A 21,038-nucleotide genomic window follows, 5' to 3' on the forward strand; every position below is an offset into this window, starting at 1 on the left:
AAACATTCTTATTTGCATTTATGTGGAACCATTTCACAAGAAAAAGGTTGACTTTACAAATTTAGTATAATAAATGGGTTTTTTATCATAATGGAGCGAATGAGGATTTCTCTACATAATCGTCGCGAGCTACCAGGTGAAGAGGAGGCAGTGGGGGATGACCCTGTGAGACCCCATGAGAGCCAACTGAGACTAGGTGAAAACTCAGGTAGTGAGGTGAGCTCCCGTGAAGAGGAGACAGAGGGGGATGATTTCCCAACCGCCATTGTTGATCTTGATACCAAGGGCCTCGTCGTTTCTCAAGGAGTTGCAAGATTGGCCAATATCTTTCCTCATGCTTATGAAGCAAGACTGGCAAATGGAACTAGTAATTTCTAGTTCCAGAAATTTTCTATTTTTGTTAAAACCCTCATTGGAAAATCTTTATGACTTAGGGTTTATGAGTGGGAGGTTGTATCTTCACTTACAAACAAAATTTATAAGCTAACAGGTATTCAAGAGGGGAGTTTGAGAATCCTTTATGAGGGGAGGCAATTAAATTTTGAAAATACTCTGAGGGATTATGGTATCAAGAAGGATGCATCTATTTCCCTCATTGTAGGACTGTTAAGAGGTGCCAAAGGAAAAGAGGCATCCTCTACCTCAAAACCCCTCTCATTTAAAGACGCTCTCAATTCAGGCTCTAGTTCACAACCCTCGAAGGCTCTTATTGGTTAGGCCTTTGCGATTGAACACTCACTGGAAGCTCTAGAGCTCAAGATGAATGGGCTCTTTACCATGCTAAAGATTCATTTTTATACTCAGCATGCGGTCATCTGTCATTTTAATGGATTTTGGCCTATAGCTTCCGCCCTTAGGGAGTGGGTTTTCCAAAATTGGACACAGAACTTAGATCTTTTATTTTGTTTCAAAGGTTATTTTGGAGTCTTCTTCAAAGATCTTACATACCAACAGAGGGTTTTTTACCAAGGTCCCTTGTTTTGGGGTCATGTAAGACTCTCTATTTAGCCATGGTTCCCAAAGTTCAGCCCGCTAACCGTAAAGACCCTAGCTACTTTGGTTTTGGTAAGACTCCCAAACTTACCCCTCCAATGGATTTGGTCAGTCTCTACAAGCTATTGGAAATGCTCTTGGACGCTTTGTCAAAATAGATAGTGACAGAATAGCTAATGGGTTCATCTCATTTGTCTGCATCTGTGTTGAACTGGATTTAAGTGCAGGTCTCTCAGATAAAATCATCCTAAAATGGGATGGAAAGGAACTTCATTAGCCTCTAGACTACGAAAATAAATATTTTAGATGCAGATCTTGTCAACAACTTGGGCATCTACAAAGTGCATGCTCTAAAGGGGTGTCATGATCCCCGGAGCCACAAAAACCCAATCGAGGATGGCGATATCAGAGGCTGCTTCAAACATTAAGAACGTGAGAAGTAACAAGGACAACCTTCAGAAGAAGACAACTCATGTTTCTTCAGCCTCGCAAGACCCTAGACAGCCCAAGGTAGATGCGACTATTGCCTTAATGGAAAATAATCCTCTGGATATGGAGAAGGAAAGTCCATCAGCATTAGTCGTGGCTAAAATTGGTGGGCAGAAACAACCCCACGAATTTGATCATTCAGATAGCGATGAGGTCTTGCACTCTAAGAAGGTGGTAGCGATGGATATTTCTCTAACAAATGAGGATATGGCAATATCCTCAACTGTAACTGATACACTTGTAGGATGGGTAGATGTTCATAGGTGAAAATGGGAATAATAAAAACCCCTAAACACCTCTGGTGTTTGATACCAGAAGGAATTTTTTCACATATGTTTACAGATGAAAAGATGCTTAGTATGCTTAGTCTGTCATACCTGGATGAAGGCGTGACCTCCCAGGTTAGTTCTTTTGACTCTTGTAAACTGTATGGAATTGATAACATTGTAATGTTTTTTTCTTTTAATAGAAATCACTAGCGGGAATATATATATATATGTACGTATAGATATATATCAAATTGAATATAAAATTTAAATTATTTTTTATAAATGTAGTAATTTTTTTCAGTGTCATAAATATAATATATAGATTTAGTGATGTTATTTTTATTAAATGTTTTTGGGTTTAGAAGTCAATTGTCATGCATAGTCATATCAATTAAATGTCTAGTAAATGCTAATAAGCATCAAATCACCTGGGTCATATTACATCTAACATTGTTATAAAAAATGAATGATAAAACTAACTACATTATAATTTTCTTTTAAATTATTATTATTATTAACTATAAAAAAATAATTAATATATAAGTTAAACATATATGCATTTGAAGAAACATGGAACAAGATTCTTATTCATGGAAATTTACCCCCACTTTATGATGGAGATCGTTAATTTCTAAATAGGCTTTGTTACAATACCATGGCTTATCAATACCACATGCCCAAAAAACCATAACTTGTTTCATATGGGCCAATACCATGGTTTATCAATACCACATCCTCAACAAGTCATAACTCATTTCATATGACATTTGTTCATTTAAATTAATCAATCTAATTAAAAGAATTAAAAACAAAAAAGACACTACCACTTTCGATATAAATTTCAATATTTGATGTATGTAATTACTAAAAATATTCCAAAATATTTCATTGAAAATTAATACCTACTATCTACCAAATAATTATAATAATTCAATTAAAATTATGAAAGCTCAATCCCAAATAGACATGCCTATTGACATAATTATAATTTAGATTAGTTTAGTTTTTAAATATATAATTTATTATGGTCAAATGATCTTAGCTCAAGTGGTTTGGTGAATAATTTGGTTCCCCAACTGCGTGAATTCAAATTTCTAGAAACACTTGGTAATTGGCTTGTTAGTGGCATTTATGAAAAATTGTGTTTAGTGTAATAATGGAGCAATAGTGGCAATCAATCTTTCGAAGCTACCAATTCTCTACTTGTTCCCATTTCTATTATATGTGTGTGTATGACAGGCCCAGGCCAATCCCCCTTTATTTTAAATATTTCATATACTTTAATTATAATTAAAAAGGCCTAAGAATTGGGAAACGGGTTCCAGAGTTTGAGAAAGGAGGTTGTTTAGGATTTTAAGGAAGTTCAACTTGTTTTATGATGGTAGCCATGAATGGATGACATATATGCTTTAAATTGGGATAACTATATAAGTTAATGGAGTTGGGCAAGAGGACAAAAGAATCATGTCTGCCTTGGATAAATCCACAAGGCATAAAGGACGAAATTTGACGGATGATGTGTTGCACTGGCAATTGGGACAGTTGAAATCAACCAACAGGAAAGTGGGTGGAGGAGGGGGCACAACAACGTCCTCACCACTGCTCAAAAATGAGAAAACCATTGTGGTCAAGCTCAAGGATGGGTAACAAGAGTGTCTGCCCACACAACCAAGAATGTGTTTGCAGTGCAAAAGCGAAAAGACCTACAGAGAAGGAATGAAAGAAAGCATTATCCAATAAAATTCTCATGCATTGAGGGAGGACTCTGTTATCACCAAAATAGGACCCTGATAGGCTGTTGATCAGACTATCTCAGTGTAACTATTTCAAACCAATCTTTTAGCTAAGGCTTAGCCTCCTCAGCCTGAGAGGGCTCTCTCAAAGGGTTAATGATATTGATTAAAGATATGGATAGATGGCTAACTCTATGGTTTGTGATTTTATATGTTTATAGGTTGAAAGATGAAGGCTAGCTACCATTGGATTCTGTCTTCGGGAGGCGGGGAGCTGGTTCGAAGCTTAGGGTTTCAGTTTTCAGAGCTTACTGAACTAGGGGTGGAACTGGAGGCGCACAGGATCAGAATAGCGGATCTTCATAGAAGGGGACAGGGATTGACCTGACAGGTGGTAAATAAGCAGCGCATGAATGTGTGAAGATAATAGGGTATGGAAAGCAACAGAAAGAAGATAGCACAAGCAAGGAAAGGAAACAAAAGGAGAACAAGGAGGAAACCAGCAACGCAAAAATGAAAGGTAAAGGGAGCACCGAAAAGGTGAATAGCAGGAAGGAAGGAAAAGCAGGGCAGGAACATACTGTCCATGATACTAAACAAATAGAGAAGGAAAAGAAGGGAGAGGAGGAAAACCGGACAAAAGAAGGAGAGGAGGAAAGGAATGAACCAAACACCAGCAATGATAAAACAGTGCGGGGAACATGCAAGCCCAAAAAAGCAGAGGCCCTGAGGGTGGTGATTACAGATCCGGAAATTCAAGCCTACAAAAAACATATGGCTAAACACGCTGTGATTTGCAAGTTCATGGGACTCTGGCCAACAGAAAGAGCACTATGTCAATGGATCAAACAGCAATGGAAACCCAAAGGTGATGTTAGATTACACTTAGGAGCTAAAGGTTTTTTTACTGTTGTTTTTCGAATCTAGAAGATAAGGATAGAATATTTGATGGGGGACTTTTCTTCTTTGCTTCGGCAGGTCTCTATATGAGACCTTGGAAACCCAACTTTGTGCCAAAGAGAGAAACCTTTACACAGGTCCCAGTCTGGATACGCCTTTTCTCCCTTCCAATAGACTATTGGGGCTATGCAGCTCTAAAGCAGATAGGAGATCATCTAGGAACTTTCATAAAAGCTTCGGAAGCCACGCTGCATAGAAGGTACACTTCCTGTGCTAGAGTATGTGTGGAGCTGGATGTTACAGGAGCTTTGCATGAGGGACTATGGTTGGAATACAGGGATGAGGACTATTTCCAAGCTATTGACTATGAGCAGATCCCTTTTCGCTGTAGAAAATGTCATGAACATGGACATTTAATAAGAGAATGTCCATTAAACAAGAAAGAGGAAGAACCTAGAGGAGAGCAGGTAGGAAAGAACAGGGATACCTTCATAAGACCCAAAGCAAGACAAAGAGCAAACAGAAAAAGACCAAACAGAACAGGAACAGCACAAGGCAACACCAATAATGCCTTTGAAATATTAGATACAGAAACAGAATCAGAAGAGCAAAATAAGGAACCAAATACTGATGAAGGAAATAAAGAAACAACAAATCATACAACCAAAAGAGTGGAGGATCATCTTAACAGCGCAGAAGTTCATATGCAGGGAATAACAGAAGGGCCAGATGAAGATGCAGAAATGATGATTAGTGATGTTGGAAGTGAGGAAATGGAACTGAATGAGGTTTTGGAACAGGAAGGTGTTAACCTACCAGTAATGGTAGAAAACTGGAAAATGCAAGGAATGGAAAACGTCCCGGAAGAGGAGATTAGAAAAATCAATAAAATATTTATTGCAAGGCAGAAGGCAGAGCTGGATAGGCAGAATAAGAAATTGGGTATAGCGAAAGGATTGGGAATCCACACAAAAAGCCCACTTTATTCATCAACCAGCTCGAAACAAAGGAAAAGGAGAGGTCGCAGAACAAACAGTGAGACACTGCAGGACCTGGGAATATTAATGATAAACTCTGGTAAGATGAAAGCTCTAGAAGCTTTCCCTCCTTACCAATAATCTTTTTAGTTTTAAATGAAGGTCATCTCGTGGAATGCTAGAGGGATCAATAGCCAAGAAAAACAAAGGCTCCTGAAAAGGAAGATCCAAAAAGAGAAATCGGATATCATGTTTGTACAAGAAACCAAATGTGCAAGCAACACCATGGAAACTATCAGCAAAAGGCTTGTTAAACATATAAAGTATATGGAAACTGCCAGTCATGGCTGGGAGGGAGGTCTAGTTACCCTTCTCAACAGAAGCGACCAGATCCTTTATAGCTATAGAAACTCAATTGATTGGCAATTCTGAGATATTTCTATGCACCAACGTTTATGGACCTCAAAAACTAGAAGAAAAATTCATATTCCTACATTCTCTTACAAATTTAAAGCTCAGATATCCTAGTGCGAAGACAATCATGGGTGGATATTTCAATATGATAACTTCGCTGGAAAAGAAAGGAGGGATTAGGAAACTCAACAAGGACTCGGAAGTTTTCACTGATTTCATTGGTTCAGCCAAACTAGTGGACATCCTACCAAAAAGTGGAGCCTTCACCTGGAATAATAGGAGAGGAGGTGAGAAACAGATAGCCTCTCGGCTTGACAGGTTTCTTGTTTCTGAAAGCATACTGTTGGAGGGAGTAATAGTGGAATCAGATATTCTTCCAACTGGGGGGTCAGATCATTGGCCCATCTCTCTTGTGGCTGCTATCCAGGGGACTCCTAGAAACAAGCCATTTAGATTCGAGAAATTTTGGCTTAATCACCCGAATTTTATTCAACTTGTGGAGAAGTGGTGGCAGGAACCGACGGACTTAAGAGGAACCAAAATGTACAAACTACAAAGCAGATTAAGATACATCAAAAATAGAATCAAAGAGTGGAATGTTACAGTGTTTGGGAACATATCCAAGGAGAAAGCCATAATTGAGGAGAAATTAGAACAAATTCACAAAGGTTTGACAAATGGAGACAGTGACCAAGACTCAGGAGACCAAGAAAAAATCCTAATGCAACAATGGCAGCTCCGTTGTTAACAAGAAGAAACATTATGGAAACAAAAGTCCCGGATATAATGGCTCAAGGAAGGGGAACAGAACACCAAGTTCTTTCATAGGTCTGCTCTGGATTATAGAGGGGCCAACAAAATCCTCAGTCTCAACAACGAAAAAGGAGATACTCTTCAGAATCATCAAGAAGTGGCTACCCTGCTCACAAAATATTTCAATAATATAGCTCAGGAGCCTGAAGTAGACAGAACAAAAGCAATTGATGAGCTTACCAAGTCCATTCCTAAAACAATCACCAATGAGCAAAACCTGGCTCTAACTAGGGAAATATCGTTGGAGGAAGTGGAAGAAGTTGTTAAGAGCATGCCGAATGACAAGACACCTGGCCCTAATGGCTTCACCATCAACTTTTATAAAGCATGCTGGGAAGTTGTTAAAACTGATGTCTGGGAAGTGGTGGAAGACTCTTGGCGTTCTAGCTCGATTCTCAAATCGCTAAATTCTACCTTCCTCACCTTGATTCCCAAAGAAGCAGAAGCCAACACCCCAACGAAATTTAGGCCTATCGCTCTATGTAATGTAATTTATAAAATCATTTCTAAAGTTATTGCCAACAGATTGAAACCCGTTCTTCCTGGCCTAATCTCTGAAGAGCAATCTGGGTATGTTGAAGGAAGACAGATTATGGACAATATATTACTGGCCTAGGAGATGATTCATACTCTTCACACCAGGAAAACAGCAGGGATGATGATGCAATTGGACTTATCTAAGGCTTATGATAAGGTAAACTGGAACTACCTTGAAGCCATCTTGAAAGCTTTTGGTTTTGACAATCAATGGATTAAATGGATCTTGGCACTGATTAAATCCACTAAGTTTTCTATCCTTGTCAACGGCTCCCCTGTCGATCCCTTCTCCCCCTCCCGAGGTATCAAACAAGGAGATCCACTGTCCCCTTTCCTCTTTTTCATCCTGATGGAAGGTCTGAATAGACTCATTTGCAGAGCTAAAGAAGAAGGAAAGATCAAAGGATTACAGCCTTTACCGTCAATTCCAGCGACAACTCACCAACAGTTTGTTGATGATACAATGCTGCACGGGTCGCCTATTGTTAAAGAAGCCCTGGGTTTTAAGAAGATTCTCAATTTGTTCAGTGAAGCCTCATGTATGGAAATTAATCTTTCTAAATCTACCATATTTTTCTTCAATACGCATTTAGCTGTTCAAAAAAATCTATCTAGAATTTTAGGCTTCTGTAGGGGAAATCTCCCCTCAAAGTACCTAAGTGCTCCACTTATAGATAAACCCTGGCAAAAAAAGCATTGGGAAAAGATTCTCGCTAATATGGAGAAGAGATGTCAACACTGGACCCACAGAGCTCTCAATTTTGTAGGGAGGCTTGTCCTAACAAAAGCAGTTTTGCAAGCCATTCCTCAATACCTGCTCTCCATTATCCCTGCTCCAAAAGGAGTATTACAGCAGATGAGAGTAATTCAAAGATCCTTCGTATGGACTGGCAATGCAGAGAAGAAAAAATGGGCACTAGTGGCTTGGAATAAGTTGTGCAAATTTAAGAACTTGGGAGGTTTAAATTTGTTGGACCCGTCTACGATCAGCAGAGCTTGTGGTGCCAAGCTTTGGTGGAGATGGCTGAAGGAACCCAATCTTCCGTGGGCAAAACACTGGAAGGAAAAGTATGCTCCAGGGTACAGCAATCAAGACTTAATCAGAATGCAGAAAAGTCCAGATGGTTCTCCAATTTGGAACCTTGCCAGAAGAAATCAAGGAATTGTTCAGGAACATAGCTTTTAGGAAATTCGCAATGCGGAGACAGCTTTATTCTGGGAGGATGCCTGGCAACAATTCCCAAAGCTAGGAGGACCCGAGTTTGCAAACCTACAAAGACAATGTCAGGGGATGGGGAAAACCACAGTAAATCAGTACTGGAACCACAGTAGCAGGGACCAGGAATGGAGAGAATGGATGATTAACGAAACAAAAAACACAACTGAGGCGAACAACAATGTCAGGGACCTGCTTAACCTTCTAAACAAAAGGAAAATAAGGAAAGCTGAGGACAAAGACCAACTAAGATGGGGCAAGAAAGGAAGTGGCAACTTCACGCTCAAAGAAGCCAGAGATAATCTCGAAAACTCAGAGAAAATTGAGGAGGTTCAATGGAGCATCAAAGTATGGGATTCTTTGTTTTGGCCTAAGATTAAAACTTTCATCTAGCTCCTGATGCGTAGGAAAACACTCACCTGGGAGAATCTCCGTAAGAAAGGGTTTCACGGCCCATCTAGGTGCCCCATGTGCAACAAGGAAGAAGAATCGATGAATCATCTCTTCAACACATGCGCTTGGGCTTGTCACCTATGGAACTGGGCGGAAAACATAATGCAACAGACAGACAGAACCAGTGATTCTATCCAGGATTCCATTATGAATTGGCGAAGCATTTATTCCAGCGATTCGAGAATCAACAGTATATGGAGAACACTGCCAGGATTTATTCCCTAGACAATTTGGAAGGAACAGAATAGAAGAAGTTTTCTAAGCGAACACAGAGACATAAATCGTTTGCTAGAAACAATAATCCAAAATGTGAGACAATTAATTCTGGTCAGATGCAAAGCAGAAAAAGATAACCAAGTTTCGGTTAGAGACTTACATATTTTAAAAGCTTTCAAACTAGATGATGGAAGAAACATGGTCACAGCGAACTATCAACAGGAGCCGAACACCACGTCAACTTTCTGGAAATGACCTCCTGCAGGCTTTCTCAAGCTAAATTTTGATGGAGCGTCAAGAGGCAATCCAGGTTTGTCAGGTATCGGGGGCATCATCAGGAACAGTGCAGGCAAGATTCAACATATCTACAGTAGAGCCTTAGGAGAAGGAACAAACAACGAGATGGAGTTCGCTGCCATGGAGCAAGGTCTCAGAATTCTCAGAAAGATTCAGGTTGGCGCAACGGTGGTTGAGGGAGATTCTCAGCTGGCGATAACAGCGGCAAGAAAGTTATATGCGGGAACAAAAGCAAGCAAGGTAACAAAACACTGGAGACTTGCCAAGGTGACTGAAAACATAGCAGAACATCTGGGGGAGCTGAAAGGCTTGATTTTTCATGCTGTGCAACGTAAAGCCAATATGGTTGCGGACCATCTGGCGAATTATGGAATTGAGCACCCAACTAGCATGTGGGACAGTCATTGGCAGGACGTCGCATGCCCCAAATTAAAAGAGAAGTGTACCTTGCTCTCAAGGCAGGATTTGGCCAACGAAATATGAGGTTGTTGGGTCGGTATTCTAAAACCTTGTCATTCCATGAAGAGATTTGTGCGTACCGCAGGCACTATTAAGGAAGGACAAGCAGATCAGGAGCATTCAATGCTCAAGCAGGAGGAAGGGAGTCTCATCCCAGATATGATTACTAAGGATTTGCGCCGCCGACGCCCCGTCAAGCAATGGGACACTTGGCATGATCCGGAGGAGGAGAGAAGAGGTGACAGCAAGGGAAAGAATTCGAGACATAACCAAAACAAACTGTCACCGCACAGAAGTAATGATGACAAGACATGCAAGCTAAAGGGGAAGGAACGATCTTTTGCCGGTAACTCCTCCTTCGACATCTATATAGTTACAGCAACAGGCAGGGGCAAAAGCATTGTCACATCGTGTTGTAAGCTTGAACTCGTCTCTTTTACCGGCAGAACTCAGAGCTATCTTGTGTGTGTTAGTGAGATCATGGCAGGGGAAGGAAGCTGGAATGCCTCTGCCAATAGGGACCTAAAGAAAGCCAGGGAGGCATATGAGACCCGCACTTCGCGGAAGGACAAGCGGAAGATTGAAGACCTGGAGGCTAAGGTCACTGAAGAGGAAAGGAAACTGAAAGAGCAAGAACTGGAGAAGGAGGTGGACTGGATCCAGGATCCAGGCTCTGTAACCACACGCGCCACCCAATTTGTAAGAACGCAAGCTGAAAGTTGGAGGATGAAAACTCTGTTAGCCAAAGCCCTAAATATGCAGGGAAGCTATGCGGACCAACTGCGTCAAATCCAGCATAATATTGAGGCGATGTCTAAGGAACACATGGCTATCCTAGAGAGCCTGGATTTCAAGATAAGTGCCCTGGAACAAGAGGTTGAAACCATCACGAAGAAGCTCACGGTTCTAATTAATCTCCTAAGGCAAACCATTGAGCAGCATGCTAGGCTAGCTAAGAACAAAAGGGACGATCACGCGGGCAACTTTCAGAGCAATCATCCCACGCCTGCGCAGGTAGGCAATTCGATGACTGAATCAGCTCCGGAAGCTTCCAAGAAACATATTGTGCTCAAGAAGTAAATGGCTTAGCTTCTACTTTGGCTGGTTTTTTGTAATTTGGGTGGTCATTGGTGCTCTCTACCTGGTTTAGTTGGTATGTCGATAGTGATCTCTGTCTGCTGCTTCAGTTAGGTGTTTGTTTAGTTAAATGGTCTGAGTCAAACCCCTTTTTGCTCTGCCACCCTGCGTGGTGTGCTCGGGGTCGTATGGTGGTCTCTTATGGTAATATTGTGGGGTCTTGCAATGTAGTTTGGCAGCTCGGTGTCTGCACGAGCAGACTTTTTGTAATCTATGTACTTTTATAATATAACAAGATGATTTACAAAAAAAAAAGGCTAGCTACCATTGGGATATGGAGTCAAAGTATGTTTCAGTACCACAGCAAGATCAGCTTAACATGAAAGTCAGGGCATAGAGAGTTTTTATACATCAACAAAACAAAGATACAATGCAAGAAAACACAGTTTATAAATACATGAAATTAGAGCATCATTGATGAGTTCTAAGTAACATGTATTCATACCAATGCAAGTAAGTGAAAGAGGAAAGCCATGAGACAATAGGACATTAAAAACTCTCTTTGAATCCTGAGTAGTGAAGCCAAAACATTCTACCTAGCATGGAAGTCAAGGCATTATAGAGTTCAAGTGCAGAAATGCAAATATAAAACACTGAAACATAGTTAGTTTATCTATGAAGGAAGTAATAGCATCATTGATGAGTTCTAAGTATCATAAGTAAACACCACTGCAATGTAAGTATTGGAAGATTCCATCAAAACAAGGACATACAAGAACTCTTCACGAATCTTGAGTTGTCTAAGTAGAAACTCTGCATTAGGTTAGAGTAGCAGCTGAGCCAAAAAGTCTCCAACCAATTGCTAATTTGACCTCTTGCTTTATATATAGCATTTACAACATGGATTCCCTCATCCCTCATCAAGAGAATTCGAATTTCTATTATTGACACCTATTTTAACCATAAAACATACTATTAAATACAAGTGACAGCTAACTGACTGTCTTAGAGTCCTAATATAATTAGGAGTACAACTCCTTGTTATGACTAAACCACCTTTACTAAACATTGAATGCATTCTTTGACGGCTGCAACCTCATGAGGTCGAATTTGATGAAGCCTCCCACGTTGTCACCTTACTGCTGATGATAAACCCCAGAAATTAGGGAACATGTTTCCCTGTTTTTAGGTTTAGGATCCTTGAAAATTAGCATATAGGACAGAGCCTTTATTTTCTCATCCATGACATATTTTATGAAACTAAAGGAAATTTTTGTATTCCATGCTGTCTAGAATAAAAGCCTCTTGGTTTTTAAAAACACTTCTCCAGCTGTCCAGAATCTGTACTTGAAAAACACGTGTAAAACTGGAAAAATATGTTCTCTGAAATTAGGGTTTCAAAGAAAGCTTAGTATCTCCCAACTGATAACACTTATGAAGAAAGTTAGATAGTTTATTGTAAATGGAGAGTTGATGAAGAGAAACCTCCTTCATAATTCCAAAATAACTTTTCCTGCGACTAGAAACTGATCTTGAAAAAGACTGCTAAAACCAGAAGACAAAGCTTGACTTTCAGCGGTTTCGTAGCGCAAGTTAAACCATAAATTTCTCCCACCTCATAATGAATTTGAAGAAACTAAAAGAGTTTTTTGTAGTTCAGTATGTTACGAAGAAAATCCTCTTTCATTTTTCAAAATTGAGTTCTCAGCTACTCAGGAACCCTTATGGAAGTTGACTAGTAAACGCAATTTTTTCTGCTAAAAAATGCTGCTTCAGTGATTTCGTAGCGCAAAACGGGTTTTTTACATTGTCTGCGCTATGAAAACGTGGATTCGTAGCTAATTTCAAAATTTCTTCAAAATTATGTGAGATATGACTTTTAAACACATAGTGAGGCTTCTAGCACATGGAATAAGGCTGTCAAATTTTATTTGGAAAAGAGTGACATTATTGAGATGAGATGACTTCAAAACCTATTATAAGACTATGACTAGAAACAAGGCAAACTTTCCAAAGTTTAGAAACAAAAATTTTAGGGTGATAACAGACTCAATGCACAGAGAGAAAGAATAGACGTTGGCACAAAAATGTCATCAGGGAAAGACCATGGGTTCAGGGACAAGGGGCCAACAAGGATCCGTTGTAGTCTAGGGCAATGTCAGAATTTTCACCCTACCCCAAAGGATAAGGAGTCTCACACGAGGCATGTCGTGACCCAAAATAAGGGTTTAAAAGGATATCATGGATGACCTGACCATTACTCTATATACATCTTAAAGCATACATTCATCATAACATTATATCATTATAGAGATCATATTCATATGAGGAAAGACCCTCAACATAAAAAGTTTTGAGTAGGCCCATAAATCACAACAATAAACACAAATAATACCATGCAACTAGTACATGTACTCATTCATATTAACCCAATGTAAGATTCATTACAACATACATTCAGCATAAAGTCGTGAGAAAATACATAAAATATTGTGGCCACAGAATGCCTTAGATCTCAGACCGAGCCTAGCTCTGACCTTTTTGCCACTGCTCCAGTCCTCGGATCAGGTTCTTTTGTGCTCCAGACTCCCTCAGATACCAACCCCTTCTTCGTGTTGTTCTCTCCTTTTATCTACCCCTATGCTGTTTGAACTGCCAGCGCCGTTCAGTTGTCTATCCCCTCAGCTGCTTCCCGTCCTCCTCCTTATTTGCTCAGTTGTTTCTGCTTTCTCCTGACACCTTGCCGCAACTGCCCCACAACTGCATGCTCTTTCTTCCTTTCCCAGTTGTCTTCTCCGCAACTTGACCATTGCTCCTGCCACCTATTTTTTCCTCTTCATACCTTCAAAACTTTTAAAATTCAAAATGAAGGCCCCAACAGAGCCCGACCACGGTTCATTGAGTCATCCTCGAATCAATCTATCTCCAGTGTCGTGGGTCCTGTTGTTGTTTCTGCGGGTATTTTTGCTTGTGGTTTCTCCTGTTCTTCCCTCTGAGGGGCTACTATTTCAGCTGCTTCTTTTGCCATCTGTTGAGGAGCTATTGCTTCAACTGCTTCTTCTGCAATCTGTTGGCCTCCTTTTCCAAATGAAGGCCCCAATTCAGGAACAGTTGTTGTCATTTCTTGCCTGAAATTGTTGTATTCGTTGAGTGTTGTTTGCCATGCAATCACTATGGAGTCAACCTGTTTGATGAAGTCTTCTGTTGTGTTGGATGTTAGTTGTTTCAACCTATTGCTTTGTAGTTTGTTCCACTGTTCTTCGTTGTTGTTGCGGACTTCCTTCAGGACAATGACATGTAGGCGGACTGGAGATCTAAGGTCTTTGATTGTCTTCTTAGTTTTTTTCGATTCCTCCTCTTTCTGTTCAACTTGTGCTTGAAGGGTGGTGATTTCTTCATCGAACTTTTTGAAAAGAGTCTATGCATCTCTTGTTTTCTCGCATAGGATAGACAGGCTGATTCTTTAAGGCTAGGATGTTGGACCAATTGTGCACTTTTTCCACTAGGGTAAACACATCTACAAGTGCTTCAATAAGTGATTCTCTTGCGGCGGCAACAGTACTGATCTTCTTGACGCAAAGGTTACCCCTGCTTACACCCACAGTATGCATGTCAAATGCATAAGAACATTTGTCCCGGGAATTTTAACTCTCTATGGTTAAGGCTCCTTTCTTATTCTTTGTAGAATAATTTATAGACTAGCTAAGTCTAACCCTTAATCCATCCTTTCCTTTCTATCAGGACTCCTTCAACCCTTATAAACCTTCATTAACCCTTATATATATATATATATATATATATATATAACCTTCCCACTCTTAACATTGGTTATATAGAATTTGACCACATGAAACCCTTATATCCGTGCTATTTCTATTATAATGTTTATATAATAGAAATACACAATAATCATGCACAACTTACCTTTTCCGCACTTTTTAAAGCCCTTACACAGTTTTTGAGGTTTCCCTTTATCGTTAATCGCAATCGCCATAGTCTACGGTTCACATTAACCTTTTTTTCAATTTTCAAATCATATAAACCACACTTAATAAATTTTTGAGTCTGCTCCTATCGCAGCCTCAATACTCCTCCGCAATAAAGCACCATTGAATGTTTCTGATGCGATATTTACTAACAATCTCCACCATTGATCCTCCTTCCGATCCGACGGTCGATGTCTTTTCCCGCTCAATCAAACTTGCGCGACAATCCTCCGTCATTGATCTGCGCTAAATGTATCTGACGATTCACAACGATTTCAGGTAGACAACAAGCACGGGGATTAACCGCCCAATAAAGCGGTTTCCTCTCTCCTCCTCATTGCTACGTGTCACTCGGTTAGTGGAATCGGGTGACTACCCTTCAATGCCACTTACCATTCTTAATCCGCCTGATAATCCGCTTATAATTTTAAATCCGCCTTCCTTCATTAACTAATGCCCAAGCTTGTTTGCACCCGATGATGGTAGATCTTCAACCATCGACGGTTGCGATGGCTCCTCCGAATTCCTCTTCCACCAATGCCTCTAGTTAATCTCCATCGTTCACTTCTTGATTCCAATCTACGCGATTTAATCTTGGTCGCTTATCATCTGACAAAGTCGTTCGTTGATCTCCAAGATCCAACGACCCCTATGCATTAACGACTCGCCTCTTCTTCGTCCCTTTGCTTTGACTTTAACTCATTTCTTCAGTGTTTACTCTGTGGTTTCGGGTTTCCTTCGGGGTTTCATTCTTCCGCTCTTCTGCTGCTCAACTCTCTCTGAGCTTAACTGCGCGAATTCTCACTTCCCTGCCTCTCCAGAGCTTCACTGTGATCCTTCAACTAGATTCGATGATCCATTATGATTCCTCTGAATCATTCTTCTCCTCTGCATAGTTCTACAGAACTCTGCCTGCAACCTCTGTTACAGAATACACAACTTACATGTAATTCAATCATTCAATATTCATTCCACACATTTATACAGTTCTGGAATAAATCTTTGTATACATAAATGTGAACAACTAATTACATATCGAGACTTTCTGTCTCTCAGGCCTAATCTTCAATATCAGTGGCCTCCTCCCTTTACAATCTCCCCGTACACTTACATTTATACCAGAAAAGTTATGTTCAACTAATTCTGGTTCAAATCCTTAATCTATTGCACTGACTCCTGAATGTCCTCTAAGTCCACTTCTAACTCCAATTAACCCCTAAGAATCCTCTCTAGTTCCTTGAATCATGAAACAAACTAGAGAGTTATAATTGACTTCTAACTCTCTCGTCATTATTAACCACTCATGTTCTCCTTCATTCGAGAGCATTTACAAAATATCTCACATTATCTAATTAATCTCTATCCTACTCACTCAAAAGCCTAAATATTACGTTAACTTAACACTTACGAATCCAACTTCCTTAAAACACATGACCCCCCATGTCTACTAAAATACAATGATTTCTCTTGGGTTGAATGCTCTTGCATCACTTCTCATCTATTTTCATGACGTATATCTCATTCGAATCAGGCAACACCGATCTGACGGTGTCCAACATTTTCTTCAAGTATGCATTCGTGGCTACCTGACTCGAGCATCTTGTTTGGATGTGGTCGCAACAATTGACCAACATGCAAGATGTAATATCCTCAGGAGCTTCTACGATAACATTTGATATTATCGACCAAAGTGCCCGAAATTTATTTGTAACCTAATCTACTTGAGCCTGTAGATCAAGGTTTGCTTGTCTTAGTGATCCCTTTCTTTCGTGACCTCCTGTAATTGTCTTCTATGCTCTTCATGTTCACGGACGAGGTCATCATGTAATCTCTCTACTATCTTTGTAGCTTATTTGATGAATCCAAACAACTACGTCGATGACCAATGCTAAAAAGTCTCTACCTGCATTGTGTTCGGGTCCGGAAAATAGCTTTGAATGGGTAGATCACTAGCAATGGACTTGTTTGAATGGGATGGGGGAGAGATCATTGTTTCTGAAGGCGAGGTGAAATGAGGTGTAGGTGGAATGATAACTGGCTTTGGGATTAACAGGGAATTTATAGGGAAAGCAATATGGTACTGCTCAGTTCCCGTTGACTACGGAGTGGACACTATTGGCTCATCCCCTGGCAATGGAACTACTCATCCCCTGGCAATGGAACTAACCCTAGAAGTAGGGATATCATCGAGGATGTGTGAGTGCCATTGTCTTGGAGAGGCTCACTATCCTGTTGCATGGAGTCCACTTCCATCTCTTCTGTTACCACACGCGTGCCAGGGGGAATGGATTCGGACAGAGTCGTGGAGGTGGAGGATGTATTTAGGGATGGATCTCGTGACCCTAGTGAGACTGTGGATAAAGATGGAGGGTTTTCTTCTACAATTGGTGATGCAGATACTGATTGGCCGACCTCGCCAGTGAGGTCGAAAATTTGGACTAGGGTGGTTATCCTGGGTTTCTTGGTTTTTAGATTTTTAGTTACCCTTTTCTTTTTTGGCCTTGGGATTGTTGGTCGTGGTTGGGAATGAGGGCCAACATTAGGGATTGTTACGACTATAGGAGTGGTGTTTATCGGATTGAACAAAGTAGAGCCTTGAAAAGTTATGGATTGTGTTGTATGACCTGAGTGTTCAGTGAAGTTCGCAATCATTTGATTGAAGGAAGACACTTGTTGCTCCATCTGAAGAACCATCGGCTCCATATCATCCTCTGCTTGTCACTCCCTGTTGCTCCCTGTTGTTTCCCCTATTAGTGGTTGCAGTCGCATTCCTTCAAATAAGTATTTGTATTTTCCCTCAGTGATCTCGCATGCAACCCCCACCCACGAACCAACCTCACTATGGAATGTTGCTTCTGATAAAACAAATTTTTGCTGCCTCATTTGAAATGTTTATGGGTGGACGCATCTCAGCCTGAGGTATGTGTGCCCATGGGTAACCCCAAACCAAATATCTTGTGAAAACTCATCCAATAGTTGTCTGGGTATTCTTTATGTCGTCATGTTTTTTATCAACATCAACCCATACCATTCGGTAAAGGCCACCTCATTGATTTCTTTGCTGTTGGGGTCCCCTGAAGCTCTCCATGGCTCGTATCTGAGCGCTATGGGTTGGTCATCTCTAATTTGCATCATGTCCCTTCCTCTCAGCAGTCGCCATTTCCACATTGCTAGAGTCATTAGTATGTAGCCAAATATGAAATTAGTGCTTCTCTTGTAAATGTCCTCACATGCTTCAAAAATTTCATTCAGTACAAATGTCGACCAGTTAAGCACCTCTCCTCTCCAACAGTGTTCCACAACCAATATTGCATCCAGGGTACATTCATTCCTGGAAAAATGCCTCATTGTTTTCCCTGCTATTATGTAGCAGGTGAATCTTATTTCATCCTGGGTGATAAGATCAATCTTCGCGCCTTTGCCCCCACGATTGATTTTGTATTTCTTGTGATAATCCTTGTCGTCTTCTTTCTTCATCCGTTTTGTTCCTCCTTGGAACATTGTAGATATTGCATTTCCTCCTACAAAGAGTCCTGCCAGTCAATGGATATCATCAGCATGAATCAGGGATTTGTTGTCGGGCCATAGCGATCCTGCATGCATCCTGCTAGCTAGGAGCTTTGTGCATTGCATCGCATCCAATTGCGTGCCAAAAACAAGTAGGCTCCTAAGATTAATCAGCGTTGATCGTTGGAGGCCTCTGAAATCCTATTTAACCTTTGTTGTCATGGTGCCATCTCCTTTTGGGACTTCTTTCGTGTATACTTCCTGCTTCAACGATGGAAATTGGAAACAATCTAAGAGATCATTATCCACTAATGTTGCTTTGTCATACTTTCCATACAGATTTTCTAACACTGTAATTCTCTCCTCGAGTCAGTCCTTTGGCACTGAGATAATAGCTTTTGTCATCTTTCTGCGTCTCTGGTAGACAATCATTATCATAGGTTCATATTTTGTGTGCCTCTGCTGTTGTTGGTTCTCAAAGTGAATTTGAAGTTCTTATGTCACCTGTGTTTGAAATTTTGTAACTCCCTGAATAGGCACGCAAATTAAGTAGATCAAACTTGACACTATGTTTCTAACTGGACTTGGGAACTAATTACTACAGCAACTTTCCTTGTGCTTCCTAATTGTGTTATGTCGTCGTCTGTGACCTGGTTCTGATTGGTATGACGTAGCACGGGAAAGGACAAATTGGGCCGCATGGTTAATAAAGTTTCCATAATGGTGGGTAATTATTCGCTGATTTATTCCCTAACGGGAAAATATTTTACGGAACTCTGTCTAACAGGGGTATTATTGCTTACTTATTATGGAAAAGACTCGTGGAACGTGTGACTATCCTACCTAAACTTTGGGGATTGTGTTGTTGAAATCTAGCTGACGTATCATCCTCGGCAAACAATCTTCTCATCACATCGCACATCTCACCTTCCATCTCCTCTTCGTAGTTGTCGCGAGTGCTTCCTTCCGACATCTTACCCGCAACCTGTAAGGGAGAGTCCTTGTCATTCTCCTGGCTCCTATCTGTCCAGTCGACATCCATTTCTTGTTCTGTGTCTTTCTCCATACTCTTTCCTTCTTTCGGGCTCCCTAACACTGCTCCTACTTGGTGGGGTCCCATACGTCTTTTCTTCAGCGCTTGTACTGCTCTTTCCTGCCACTTTTCTGCTAGTAGCGCTCTCCTTTGCGCCCTAATATCTCTAGCTCTCTGCAATCCTTCTATGTCCATTCCTTCAGCAACATCTACATTTCCCCAAATGATAACATTCTCCCCTTAGGCCCTTCCCCCCAAGATTAGGGTTTTACGCTACCATAGTTGCTCCAGGTAAACGTAACAATCTTTCTTCCACCATCAACATCTTAATGCACAAAGGTACTTTGTTCACTAGTTTCCCTCTTAACCCTGATTTGAACAATGTGTCCGCCTTTGAAAATCATTGATAGTTCTCTGTTGTGAATTCAACTACATACCCTTCTGCAGTGGTTTGTACCCAAAACTATACTACCCTCGATAGTTCATTATCCAAGTGTCGAAGTGTTGCGAGGTATATGGGAACCCAGTCGTGATGAGCTAGCATAATTCCTTTTGGCCGACTCTTTTAGCCTCCTCAACCAGTGATACAAGTCTTCCGGAAACTTACACCAGAAGATCTCATATTGATCACTCGCAACCTTTGAGTACAAAATCTCTCCGCTCACTTTAGTGATAGGTTGGCTTCGACAAGTAGCCTACTTTGATACGAACTGATCTACTCAGTTATCCCACCAATCCTGAATCTCCTTCTTAAATATCATTGGCACCATATTCCAAACCAGCTCTCGTGATTTCAAGTCCCAGCAATGGAACCATTTGTTGGCACAAAACTGTCATCAGAGAAAGACCCTAAATTTAGGCACAAGTGACCAACAAGGATACATTGTAGTCTAGGACAACGCCGGCATTTTCACCCTACTCCAAAGGATAAAGAGTCTCACCTGAGGCGTGTTGTGACATCAAATCAGTGAAGGGAAAAAGTCAACGAGGGGAACATCCATTCTTCCATTTAGAAGGGGCGGAGTCAGCGCAGGGGAAAGGAAGCGTGAAATTCCCCAAAAAAAAGGAAAGAAACAAGAAGAGGAAAATTGACAAAGAGGAAGAAAGACTTAAAAATAGACCAACGAAAAAAGGCAAGAGGGTTCGTTGGTGGACTACAAAGAGCAATGGCTTGCCAAGCGCTGATCCAGCCACCAAGAGTGGTTTTCCTCGGACCAAAAAACCCACGGGGAAGTTTGTGGATTATTGAGACTACTAGAATGGGAAAAGACGCTAGAGTATTTGTGAGGTTTGAAAAACCACCAGGAGTTGCCTTGGCATTGAAGCTCTAGTGCTTGACTCACCGATGAAATACCTAGAGAGGTGATCTCTTTACCCATCAGTAGCTTATCCAACTGATGAGCATTCCCATGTTGAACTCTCATCTACCTATGGTTTTTTGAGGACTGAAGAAACCATTAAGGGTGGCTTGCCTTAAGAAACCACTGGAAAGCCTGTGGTCTGAAGAACCTATTGATTTATCAGTATCTTACCACTAAAGAACCTTCCCATATTTATATATTGAGCTCTCCTCTTGTAATTGAATAATGGTTTGTCTAGGGCCAAAGAAACCCCCAAAAGTGGCTTAGCTTAGGACTAAAGAAACAATTGGGAAGCTTGTGGTCTGAAG

At 40.7% G+C, this 21,038-nt stretch overlaps 1 protein-coding gene across 1 annotated transcript; it reads left to right on the forward strand.

The window, feature by feature from the left end:
- The first annotated feature begins 5,902 nt into the window (after positions 1–5,902).
- LOC149225807 (uncharacterized) lies at positions 5,903–7,204 on the forward strand. Its single transcript, XM_089380021.1, has 2 exons — positions 5,903–6,443; positions 6,723–7,204. The coding sequence occupies exons 1-2, from the start codon at positions 5,903–5,905 to the stop codon at positions 7,202–7,204; spliced, it is 1,023 nt and encodes a 340-aa protein (XP_089236147.1).
- Positions 7,205–21,038: the final 13,834 nt, after the last annotated feature.

Source organism: Pinus tabuliformis, chromosome J (genome assembly GCF_031772625.1).
Source record: "Pinus tabuliformis cultivar Carrire ecotype Pingquan chromosome J, CPIR1, whole genome shotgun sequence".
NCBI classification, from domain to species: Eukaryota; Viridiplantae; Streptophyta; class Pinopsida; order Pinales; family Pinaceae; genus Pinus; species Pinus tabuliformis.